This window comes from Lipophrys pholis (assembly GCF_963383615.2).
Source record: "Lipophrys pholis genome assembly, chromosome: 14".
Lineage (NCBI taxonomy): Eukaryota > Metazoa > Chordata > Actinopteri > Blenniiformes > Blenniidae > Lipophrys > Lipophrys pholis.
In genome coordinates this window covers 27,393,820-27,407,095 of record NC_137633.1, presented here as the reverse complement: position 1 = coordinate 27,407,095, position 13,276 = coordinate 27,393,820, and the positions used below count along the sequence as shown (strand labels likewise).

The 13,276-nt window shown below is 43.2% G+C and overlaps 1 protein-coding gene across 1 annotated transcript in view; it reads right to left on the bottom strand.

Annotated features, from left to right (window-relative positions):
• Positions 1 to 7,229: 7,229 nt before the first annotated feature.
• gfra4a (GDNF family receptor alpha 4a) overlaps positions 7,230 to 13,276 on the bottom strand; it is a gene marked incomplete at both ends in the record, with an annotated part of 172,259 nt that continues 166,212 nt past the window's right edge. The window contains 2 exons of the mRNA XM_080480603.1: positions 7,230 to 7,391; positions 9,810 to 9,973. Of these exons, the coding sequence (XP_080336729.1) occupies positions 7,230 to 7,391; positions 9,810 to 9,973 (326 nt within the window). The remainder of the gene's footprint in view (positions 7,392 to 9,809; positions 9,974 to 13,276) is intronic.

The window sequence follows — 13,276 nt, the reverse complement described above, 5'->3', positions numbered from 1 at the left end:
CTATTCTAGATTTGATGTGAAGCCAGTGTAAGGATGCTAAGACTGGGGAGATGTGCTCTCTTCTTCCAGTTCTGGTTAGTAAACCTGCAGCACTTACGTTGAACGCCCGCTCCATCTAATGTACAACAATAGAAATACTTAAAGTTTTACCTCCGCTTCTTTAAACTGTAATTTAAAAGGAGTTGAATAAATCAGTACATCTAGCTCACTATAGGGGGCAGTGCTGAGCACACAGGTTGTTTTTTTTTCCATTTACAAGTTCAGATATAGACTTTTAAGTATTCTGAGTATTTTATTCATATCGGAACACTTTAGCTTTCCAGTGCAACATAAGGATGTAGACACACGACTGGTGGCCCGGACAAACACCGTCTCCTGGCAGAGTTTCTCGGAGGTGTGGCAGGATGACGCCGGAACAAACGTCAAACATGCGAACACACACAAGACGGCATCACGTTGTACCGAACTGTGACCCTCACTCCTTTTTTTAAGGCACAACTAGAATGGGGAAAAACAAATGCTAAAACCACAAAAATGGGTAACAAGCCTGCTCAAACAGCTTAAATAACTTCTAAAAACCCAAGGATTTCTAGAAAAGACGGGAAAAAAACTAGAAAAAAAAGAGCCAAAATGCAAACAGCTAAAATGTCAAATTGCCTAAAAACCTCTAAAATAGGGTACAAAACCAGCTGAAAATGTAATTAACTATTGACCATCCATAATTATAATTAAAACTTAATCAATGCAACATGAGAGGCAGTTTATGCTCATATATCAAAAACTATATTTGGAATAAAAAGAGCTGTGTTCAACTCATTTTAAAAGTGAAACGTGTTTTACGGCTCCAGTTACATTTGATTTGGTGGAAAGTGACAAATAAGGGTTTTTGTCTGCTTTAGGTGCCTTTTACCTGAGATCAACCTGCTGGAATGTGTTTGTTTGTGTGTGATGTGCACAGTGTGATTTAGCTCTGAGCTCCACCTCCTCCACCTGGGTGGTGTGACAGTTGCAGCATGTATACAACAAAGACCTAATGAATAATATTTAAAAAAAGAGGCTCCAGCAAGAATGAGAATCACAACATGAGGAAGAAATGTTTGTCTTTGACGACCCCTTTTCAATTAATGTTTATTATGTTGAGTATTTGTGAATTTTATATCAAAGGATTATTTTTATTTGCCAATGTTTTATTGATTTTTCCTTATTCTTGAATTGCCTTTCTGCGCGCCACCTTTGTTGTCCCTCTCGGGCTTCCGTAGTTCCTCCTGATACTCCTCAGTGTTAGTCTGTATAATAAATACAGACATAATGTCTGTAGTTTGTATGGCTGAGAGTAAGTTGTGGGATAATTTACTGCCGCAATATTGTGCTGTTTCTCTATAAATGGTAATTTTCTGGTTCCGTTTGGACCTTTTAGAGGTTTTTAGTTTGATATTGTGACACCGTGAAGAGAAACTCTTTGATTCCAAGAAATGTTTGTTTGATTGTATGAAGTGATCACAGGAACAATTGAACTGTGAAGAAAAGAAATGTTTAGTGACAAATTAACGGAGAAACTGAGGAAGACGAACTGAATGTGAAGTTAAAAGTGATTATCTTCATCATCTTCCTCATATATTAGTTTAGTGTTTACAGAGTTCGATGTTACCGACCGATTCCCACTGACTGAATGATTCTGACTCTTCCACATCAAGACGAAAATGAATATTAAGAAAAACCTTTAAAGTTTGACTGAATTAAAGACTCTCTTCCCCCCTTCTTCCTTTCCTCCCTCTTCTTCTCCCTCCTCTCCCTCTCCTCCCTCCTCTTCCTCTCTCTCCGCCTGCAGCAGCTCCAGGAAGTGGAGCAGCTGATCTCCGTCCCACATAGCCGTTGACCCACAACATGGAGTTTTGCACCAGTTACAGCGTCCATATGCAGAGAGCAGGTGGCGCTCGCACATCTGGAGGCCGGCGCTGGAGGACGAGCGAATGAGTGAGTGAACGAGTCCAAAGCAACAACCCGGGCAGCAGGCGATGAAGAGGAACTTCTCCACACTCAGGTTTGTTTTTACTCAAATCAGAAGGGACGAGGAGCTTCAGCCGGCTGCACCGGTTCAGATAAACAGAAGAAACTCAACGAATCAGCAAGTTTTTATCTCACGTATCAAAATGAGCAAAACGTAGAGAACGTTCTGGACGGGATGTACATCAACCTGCTTCATCTTCAGACTGGAGGATGATAAATCCACCCGCTCAAAGATGAAAATTGATTTTTGCCTTGAAGCCAGCGGCGCCGCTGGAGGCTGCAGGAGTGAAGACGTGACGCTGAGTGAAACCAGTCTGGATCGGGGTCAGAGGTCACGTCTCGTCAGTGGAGCCAGAAATTTCTTGACAGGCTCAGAAAACAAAGCGGGTCTCCTTCCTCTGGTCGCCTCCGTTTACAGTGTCGACTTTACTTGTAGGAAGTGACACATGTCACATCTGGGATTCAGGCGGCGCAGACGAGCGGCGAGCAGGTTGATCAGTCACCTCACGGCTCCAGAGGACGCCACCGCCGCCGCGCCATGTCACACCGCCGCCACGCTGCACCACCGCCACCACGCTGCACCACCGCCACCACGCTGCACCACCGCCACCACCGCCACCACGCTATGTCGCACTGCCGCCACGCTGCGCCACCGCCGCGCCAGCTGCTGACACATGATGAGAAGAGACCGAGCGGACCGAGGCACCACACACACACACACACACACACACACACACACACACACACACACACACACACACACACACACACACACACACACACACACACACACAAAACTTTATCCACGCGTGTGTGAAAGGATCAACAGGATAAATGAAAGTTTACAACGCCATCATGTGCAGAATATTTCTTATCTCCAGCAGAAACCGAGGGAACAGTATCTGATGACGTCATCGTTTTCTTGCTTGTCCACAACTCACAGCCGAACCGGCGCTCTAGAATTCTGCCACTCTGGGACCCGTGTTGAATAAAACTGATTTCGGGATTCTGAAACGCCGCGCCGTGTGGATGATCGTCTAAAAACAGTGCGTTTTACGTTAAACGGTGTTCTGGTGTGGACGGGCCCTGAGACTGACTGACTGTTCTAAATAGGTTTTTACATATATTCTGAAATGGACTTCACACAGAACTGCTATACCCCAAATCCAACTGTAGAGGGCAGAAAAACCCATTTGGGATTTTGTATGCATTACAATGTTTCTCCAGGTTTTCTCAGATTTTGCAGGTTTCGTCTCATTTATTAATTAAAATGTGTTTATTGCAGATTACTGAATGCAGACCAATAAATGTAAACTCGTAGAGCTGCAACCTGGTCATTAAAATGATCGCAAATGGTATTTTTTTGTCTGTTTTTTCCATTTGTTAGTAATGTTTGTATTTGACATGCGTTTATCCGAAGTACGTAGCTTCTGACCAGGAAGTGTGAACATTTTTATTTAACAATTATCTGGACTGTGGATTACACAATTCACATTTTCTTTGACCCGTCAGATCGACAAACAGCCTGAGATTAACCAGGAGCTCGATCTGTTCAGTTTATCTCTTAATCCAGCAGAACGTCTCAATACAAACCTGCAATCCAACAGGATTAGGAATATTTTCTCTGAGTTGTGTTAAACCTGTTGATTCCAGTTCAAGCTTCAGTCCGTTATTCTGGTTTAACAGGGAATATTGTTCTTGCCGTTCCGTCGGCCTCGACTGAATCTCATTTCTACCAAACAATCTGTTATTTGTTTAAAGTAAATCCTCCAATTCTCAGACTTCTGCAGCAGAAACTGGAGGAGAGACAATTTGATTAATAATTAAATGGTAAAATCCAACTAACAAGTAAAAAAAAAGTTCAATAACATTAAGACCCGTTTATTTGACTAAGATTATTATTATCTGATATTAGCTGATGCGTTAGGATATAATTGTTACTTGCTGTAGTCTAAAAGTGATGTTTTCAATACTTTTGAGTTGGTTTGATAATAAACCTGTTGTTTTTCTACGTGCACTATGAACATTCCTAAAAGTATTTATATTCAGCAGAGAGATGATGTATTTCTGAATCTGCAACTGTACTGAGCTTATAAATGGTCCAAACCATGGAAAAATACACAGAAATTAGATTAAATTTTCTTTTCTTCAAAAGACCAAAATTCATCCTTAAACTGCTTTTTAACATTTATTCTCATTTGTTTTTTTTAACAAAACAAATTAACTGAATTTACAAATCTGCATTTAACACCGTAAAAAAGTCTTAAAAAGGTATTTAGTTTGATATTGTGGGTCTTAAGTTTTGTAGAGCAGCTGCCAATAGTCGACACAATTGACGATAATAATTTGCCGACTGCACGGTGCGCTGCGCTCCTGCTGGTGAAACCTGCTCCTCTTCCTCCTTCATGTTCTGGTAATTAAACACTGGCGGTGTGACGTGTCCACGAGACTGCGAGACGGCGTGTGGCGTCTATTTACACTCTGCCCTGTTTCACCGCGCCTCCAGCTCGCTAATGAGTGTAGCATGTGTAGCATGTAGCCTCACTACTGTCTCAGCCCCAAAACTCCTTAGCATGTAGCAGGTAGCATGTAGCACGTAGCACGTAGCAGGTAGCATGTAGCATGTAGCATGTAGCAGGTAGCAGGTAGCAGGTCTCGGAGTTACATGCTGCACCTGGTTGGACAAACGCGTCTTAGGGACCCGCCCTACTCTGTTTCTGATTGGCTATTGCTGACTGCTTTCTCTAATCTCATTTATTTGTCATGTTTTAATTAGTTGTTAATTAATCGGAAAATGAGTCAGAAGATTAATCATTATAAAATGAGGCACTAAAGATTTGCTGCCATAAATGTTTTTGCTGTATTTTGTGTTGGAAGTTGAAGTAACATTAGTGTACCCAGTTCCAATTAGGAACCAACGTGTGCGACCGTGAACATGCTTTGAAATGGACCTTCGATTTTGTTCAAAGTAGATTTGAAAAAGTCTTAAATGTAAAGTGTAGGAACCTGTAGGAACCTGTAGGAACCTGTAGGAACCTGTAGGAACCCTGGCTGCTGGACACGTCAGTGTTTACAACAACATTTTGACAGTGATCGGTGTTCACATGGAAACCAAATGCTGACAACGCTGTAATTTGCATGTCAGGCCACTAGTGGGAGCTGTGTTTAGAGAACAGCTGGATATTCCTTTTCTCCGTCCCACCTCATGGTCCAAGTCCACTCGGTGTCTGGATGGAGAAACGTTCTCCACCTGTACTGATGGTGTAGGAAATGGTAGAAATATGAGTTTTAAATGAAAGATGTTGGTATCTGTTGAGAAACGTGAAATATCTGATTTAAGACGTTGTGTTCGTGTTGCATCCTGCCCCTGACCATCACGTTCTCTCTTTTCACCATTGGGAGGTCTTCATCACAAAGGAAACAGGCAGCAGGAGGCGAAGCTGTGTGAGGAGTTTATAAGTGTTTGACTTTATTAGGTCCAACCTTAATGTGTGTGCTCGCAATCGGCCGACACTTTGTGTTCAGCGCCACATTTTAACAAACCCACTGAATCATCGGCGGCCCTGGCGTTCGCTCCGGAACGTCTCGGATGTGCCGACAATACATTGAGCTCTTTTCACACAGAAGAAGTTGTGCTGCAGCTCGTCCAGCAGGTGAGTGAACCTCGTTTCCTCTCCACAGTCTCAAAGCTCGACTGCTCGCTGACGTGTTGATAGATTTGTTTTCTCTGCGGAAAAGTCCACGGACATTTAAAAAATAGAAACCTGGTCTCCATCTCGCCGCTTTCACCAAACTCACAAACAGTTTTTTTCTTTTCCTTTTACAGTTCTGAAGAGGAACTGACCCGAAGACGTCTTCAGGCCCAAACACTTAAAGCTGAATGAATGAATGAATACATGAAGATTCCTCTTCCAATCAATGTGACGTATCAATACAGCAAAAAGTGACTCTTGGCATTAAATCAAAGAATTGCAGAAGACTGAAGGTTAATAAGTTAACAGGTTAACATAAAAACCTCTGAGATCGTTTGATGTAAATTCAAACTGAATCCGACCTGTAAGTATGTGTATGTAAATATTGTTTGACTTTAGAATTGAACTCTTCATAGCTGCAACTTAAAAACACAACAACAGTCAGTGGCGTCCATCATGACGTGGTCCACACAACAGAATCAATGAGGAGCGAAGCCGAGCGGCTGGTCGAGAAAACACTCCGGCTTCAAATCTCTCCTTTAACATCGTCTCGGAGAAATAAAGTCTTAACATTTAATAGTTTTCTTTTACATCGAGGAATGTTCAAAGACAAAAAACCCAAACTTTTTTATACATTTTGGGGGAATTTTCCAGCTTCTTCGTCCTCAGTGTCTTTTCACTGTTTCACCTCCTGAACCGACGACCTGCTTCCCCGTCCAGTCTGCAAGTGTGTGTGTGTGTGTGTGTGTGTGTGTGTGTGTGTGTGTGTGTGTGTGTGTGTGTGTGTGTGAGTGTGAGTGTGTGTGTGTGTGCATGCTTGTGTGTGTGTGTGTGTGCTTGTGTCTGTGTGCGTGTGTGTGTGTGTGTGCGTGTGTCTGTGTGTGTGTGTGCGTGTGTGTGTGTGTGTGTGTGTGTGTGTGTGCGTGCTTGTGTGTGTGTGTGTGTGTCTGTGTGCGTGTGTCTGTGTGTGTGTGTGCGTGTGTGTGTGTGTGTGTGTGTGTGTGTGTGTGTGCGTGCTTGTGTGTGTGTGTGTGTGTGTGTGTGTGTGTGTGTGTGCGTGCTTGTGTGTGTGTGTCTGTGTGTGTCTGTGTGTGTGTGTGTGTGTGTGTGTGTGTGTGTGCGTGTGTCTGTGTGTGTGTGTGTGCTTGTGTGTGTGTGTGTGTGTGTGTGTGTGTGCGTGCTTGTGTGTGTGTGTGTGTGTGTGTGTGTGTGTGTGTGTGTGTGTGTGTGTGTGTGTGTGTGTGTGTGTGTGTGTGTGTGTGTGTGTGCTTGTGTGTGTGTGTGTGTGTGTGTGTGTGTGTGTGTGTGTGAGAAGCAGGAAATGACGTGTGCTTTCTTGTTTTGGCGCCTTGTCTCCTGGAAGCTGCACGCTGAGTCATGATTCACAGAAAGAGATTTTCAGGAGTGATTGTAGTGAGGGAGGGGGGGTGAGGGGTGGAGGGACAGAGTCGACACCCTGGCTTCTCTCTCGCACCTTGGCCCTCCCACCCCCACCCCCACCCCCTCCATTCCCGGCGGCGGTCCAGCCTCTTAGGGGTTGGAGAGCAGCGGCAGCCGGCCGAGGCCCAGCAGGACGAGGAGGAGGAGGAGGAGGAAGGAGGGCCGGGCCGGGGGGGCGCTGCCGTCTGACAGGCCTGGAGAGGATGGAGTGGAGTCGCCTTCACCCCCCCACAATCTCTCATTCTCATTTATCTGGAAACAAACACACACATCTGCTGATCAGATTCATCACAGACAGAGATGTAGAGACTCGGTCCTGCAGGTCGCTCCACGGAGCAGCAGGGAGACGATGCAAAGATCCAATCATTCCCGGATCGACTGATTCCATCAGCTGCACGCTTTCTCAATGTGCATGTGAGGAATCTGCCGCTTGTCCAGGGTCTGTGTTCAGAGCCGCGTTCAGCTCACGCCTGAAAACTCCCCGGTGGATGATTGACAGCTCCTGACAGCCAATCAGTGAGCTGCTTTAGGAAGACCCTCATTTCACTGTGTCACCAAACAACAAAACTTAGTCCAGAAAATAGGTGATTTTCCACCAGTTTTCTGATTTCATCATGATTTTGCTGATAAAGAAATCACCTGTTCAGTTTAATTGTTTCTGGAAATTTACTCATTTATTTATCGTAAAGACACTTTATTTGAATTATGGGTCAAAAACTGGTGACCACCTAAATGTTTCAGACTTTATAACGAAGGATGTGCAGGATGAGCCGCTAACAAACCTGGAGGCAAACAAAAGATGTGATTTGTGTTTTTGACTTCAGTTTTCTCTTTTGGAGTCAGTGGCCTCGTTATACATTGATTTATAATTAAATCTGTTGGCAGACGATCAATGAAGGTATCGGCAGAATTTCGGCTTCCAAACGTTTGTATGAAGTCAGAATTTTTACAAATTTATCATCATTTTTAACATCTAAGACAAAGTGAAAATGTTCAAGGTAAAACTGTTTGGGTTTAATAAATAATCTGCTTAAATAGGACTTTATGAATGTTGCTCATATCTGATTCCGTCGGCTCAGTTACATCAGAGGAAGATGCTCTACAATCTGGATGTTAGAGGAGGAAGATGTTCTATAATTTGGATGTTAGAGGAGGAAGATGCTCTATAATCTGGATGTTAGAGGAGGAAGATGCTCTATAATCTAGATGTTAGAAGAGGAAGATGCTCTATAATCTGGATGTTAGAGGAGGAAGATGCTCTATAATGTGGATGTTAGAGGAGGAAGATGCTCTATAATCGGGATGGTAGAGGAGGAAGATGCCCTATAATTGGGATGTTAGAGGAGGAAGATGCTCTATAATCTGGATGTTAGAGGAGGAAGATGCCCTATAATTTGGATGTTCGAGGAGGAAGATGCTCTATAATATGGATGTTAGAGGAGGAAGATGCTCTATAATCGGGATGTTAGAGGAGGAAGATGCCCTATAATTTGGATGTTCGAGGAGGAAGATGCTCTATAATGTGGATGTAAGAGGAGGAAGATGCTGTATAATCGGTATGTTAGAGGAGGAAGATGCTCTATAATTTGGATGTTAGAGGAGGAAGATGCTCTATAATCTGGATGTTAGAGGAGGAGGGTGCTCTATAATCTGGATGTTAGAGGAGGAAGATGCTCTATAATCTGGATGTTAGAGGATGAAGATGTTCTATAATGTAGATGTGAGAGGAGGAAGATGCTGTATAATCGGGATGTTAGAGGAGGAAGATGCTCTATAATCTGAATGTTAGAGGAGGAGGGTGCTCTATAATCTGGATGTTAGAGGAGGAAGATGCTCTATAATTTGGATGTTAGAGGATGAAGATGTTCTATAATGTGGATGTGAGAGGAGGAAGATGCTGTATAATCGGGATGTTAGAGGAGGAAGATGCTCTATAATCTGGATGTTAGAGGAGGGAGATGCTCTATAATCTGGATGTTAGAGGAGGAAGATGCCCTATAATTTGGATGTTCGAGGAGGAAGATGCTCTATAATATGGATGTTAGAGGAGGAAGATGCCCTATAATTTGGATGTTCGAGGAGGAAGATGCTCTATAATATGGATGTTAGAGGAGGAAGATGCTCTATAATCGGGATGTTAGAGGAGGAAGATGCCCTATAATTTGGATGTTCGAGGAGGAAGATGCTCTATAATATGGATGTTAGAGGAGGAAGATGCTCTATAATCGGGATGTTAGAGGAGGAAGATGCCCTATAATTTGGATGTTCGAGGAGGAAGATGCTCTATAATGTGGATGTAAGAGGAGGAAGATGCTGTATAATCGGTATGTTAGAGGAGGAAGATGCTCTATAATTTGGATGTTAGAGGAGGAAGATGCTCTATAATCTGGATGTTAGAGGAGGAGGGTGCTCTATAATCTGGATGTTAGAGGAGGAAGATGCTCTATAATTTGGATGTTAGAGGATGAAGATGTTCTATAATGTGGATGTGAGAGGAGGAAGATGCTCTATAATCTGGATGTCCATCCACAGATCAGGTTCGTTCCTCCAACACGTCCTGACACTTCTTGTTGTTCAGACTCGTCGGTTCAGAGTGAAGAGAGTTCAGAGGAAGTTGGCTCAGTGTGTATAAACCTGCTCTATGGTCTGTTTGGATAACGCCGCTCTCACCTGAGTAGGTATCTGTGCTCGCAGGATGTTCTGCTCCGTCTCCATGGAGACGCTCGGGGCCGTGGTTGCCAGGTTTGGGCTCAGGTTGTCGTTTGCCGGACTGGGAATCCCGGGCTGGCTGGTTTTCACATCCGATCCATTCCCAAAGGCCAGGATCGCGTTCTCTGGAGGACGGCGCAGAGAGACGCTGTGTTTTAGGCTTTTCTTCATGTTTTCTTCAAATCGCCTCTTAAATATGTAAAGAAATATACTACAGGGTCGAGTTATCATTAGTGGTTTCTTGTTAAAGTAAATCTGAAGACTTGAGTGGATAAAAACCTGACAAATACACAATAATGGAGCCACAGTGACATGAAATGATTAACAAGTTCATTATAAAACAGCTTCAAACTGCAAAAGAATATTAATGTGAATACTAACACAAATACTAATGTTAATCCTAATAGTAACACTAATGCTGAGACCTGACAAGAGTAAAAATTATGTATTTCAATAAAAAGTGGAAGTAAGGTCAAAGATCTCTAAATTCCGATTCGTGATTAATACAAACTGTAAAGTTTTACTTTGTGATGTTTCCGTTCTCTCCTCCGTACCAGCTGAAGCCTTTTATTTTACTTATTTGTCTCGTTTATTCACAGCAGCAGTTTTTTCACCGTCTCCTTGATTTCTGTGCCTTTCAGCTTTCAGACGTCGACCAATTCTCGTCAGTTAATCGCACAAATGTTCTCATTTTCTCATTTTGAATTTCATAAATGTTTTTGCAATATATTGTTCAGCAATTAGAAATAATAATTTCTTGCCAGGTAATAAAAGTAATAATAATAAAAATAAATTCATGGATTGAACATTGACAAGTTTTATAATCCCAGCAGTTTTACTGTGAAGTTAATCATCACAACCCGACACCACTTTGAATAGTTGATAATAACAATAATAGTTTAACAGTTTGCAGCCTGGGGACGCTGAGTAGAGAAAGTTTATTGTTGGAACACGAGTCGTCTTCCCCTCCAGTGTCCTTCTGCTGTTTCCTCCCGTGTGGCTCTGGACTGTGATTGGTCACTTTATAATTAGACACTGGGGGATTGTAATTACACGCCGGTCACTCTCTTATTGCGAGTCATCAGCACGCTCAATGGACGAATTGGTTTTCTCTAATCTGAAGACGGTCACGAGGCTCCACAATTAAAATTCATGACCAGACTGCCATCTGTCCTCGGTTCCAGAAAAAGCCACAATGCTCCTGAAACAATTCGGAGACGATCTCTGGATAATGGCTGCTCAGATCTTCCAAATGTGTACGTCTTGTTTCCTTTCTGATGTGAGAAACTGCCAACAAATGCTCGGCGTGAGTCGTTCCTGCCGGGGGAATCAAGTTTGAAATGTTACTTCTCAGGCGAAAAAAAAGAAAAAGTAGTGCCGTCTTCAATCTTGTGCGCCACTGAATCGTTACGACAGAAGACACACAGGAGTGTTGGCTGAGCAGGGATTGGATTTCCTCTGTATAAATGTACATGCTGTATGGGAAGTGGTTGTATTCTGGCCAAACAGAGGAGCCAGATGGTTTTAATTACAGAACTCTCACCGGCTGAAGCCGCTGCAAGTCAGACAGAATGAAGCTCCACTTAACGGCACATTGAATATCGGCGTGAGAAGCCTGGTCATAAAGAGAATTAATCAATAATCCGTCTCCTTCCAGCCGCCCGGCTCACTTGAGGAGCTGCAGGCAGCCATGTTTCCTAAAAACACTCCACATGACTCCAGACTGACCTGTTCACTGACATGTATTCAGGTGCTCTCATCACAAACTCTTCCACAGTCTCATACTGTCTCTCTGGTCTTGACTCTTCTTGCCAGATTTGACAACCAGTTTCATTTCTTGTCTTGTCTGTTTTTTCATGCCCCATACGGTCTTGTGTTGTTTTGACTCAAAGTGTCTTGTCTTATGTCCTGTCTTGTCTTTTCTGACCTCATCTTGTCATCCTGTCTTGTCTTGTCATGTCAGTCTTTTTCTTGCCGTGTCTTTTCATGGCTAATCTGGACTTGGGTCACATCTTTTCCTGCCTTGTTCTCTTTTGTCCTGGTCTGGTCTGGTCTTGTCTGCTCTAGTCTAGTCTGCTCTGGTCTGGTCTAGTCTGCTCTGGTCTAGTCTAGTCTGGTCTAATCTGGTCTGGTCTGGTCTGGTCTAGTCTGGTCTGCTCTGGTCTAATCTGGTCTGGTCTGGTCTACTGTGGTCTGGTCTGCTCTGGTCTGCTGTGGTCTGGTCTGCTCTGGTCTGGTCTGGGCTGGGCTGGCCTGGCCTGGTCTGGTCTGGGCTGGGCTGGTCTGCTCTGCTCTGGTCTGGTCTGGTCTGGTCTGGTCTGCTCTGCTTTGGTCTGGTTGGGTCTGGTCTTCCCATGACCAGTCTTGTCTTGTCATGTTTTTTGGAGGTCACCATTTAGAGGCCTTTCCATCATTTTTAAAAAATCGAAAGCCATCATTTTCGCAATTGTGACAACTTGCACCATTTTGACCATTCAGAGGTCTTGTCTTATGGTGTCATGTCTTTTCCTTTCCTTCCTGGTCTTTTCATTCCGTGCTTCATCCTCCTTTGTCTTTTCTTATCATGCTCTATAAAGCTTTGTCTTGTCTTGTCTCGAAATGTCTTATCCTGTTCTGTCTGGACTTTTTCTCACCACGTCTCTTCTTTCCTTGGTTCTTCTTGTCCTGTCATGCCTCATCTTCACTTGTCTCATATTGTCTCGTCTTGTCCAGGAAAGAAAAAGCACAGTGAGACAATTCAAGACAAAGCTAGTCTTGATGCGTTTGTCTCACCTTGCCTCACCTCATCCTGTCCTGCCTTGTCTTTTCTTTCATGCTCCATAAGTTTTGTCTTGCCTCATTTATTCTTGTCTTGCTTTGCCTCATCTTGTCCTGTCACATCTTGTCCTGCTTCAGCATGCCATGTCATGTCTGATAGCTCCTCTTTCCACGTCTCTTCTGGCCCGGTCTTCTCTTGTCCTGCTTTGCTTTGCCTGACCTGGTCTCGTCTCATCTTGCCATGATGGTTTTGTCTTGTCTTGTTTTGTCTTCTCAAAGTGAGAACAATCGTTCTTTCTTCAGTCCGTTCAAGAGATAACCTCCAGAAATGCCTGTTTAGTAACAAAAAAATACAACTTGAGATTAATATTTACAACTAATCTCAAATTATTGATTTTTAATAAACAACTGAGCCTTAAAAAGTTACTATACTATTTATTTTACTACACGGATCCATGTACTGTAATCTGACTGGCCTCATCAAGTGAAGACACTTCCTGATGTGTCTGTGCATAAGACATGAAAAGGTCTCTGAAAAAGAAACTCAGTCTATCTGTAAGTATAATAAATAAAATGCCTTAATTAAATTAGACTCTGTGCCAACTGAGCAGCACAACTTGTTTGTAAGAAACATTCTTTGGAGAAAATGCGTTGCTCACCAGGAATCTCAA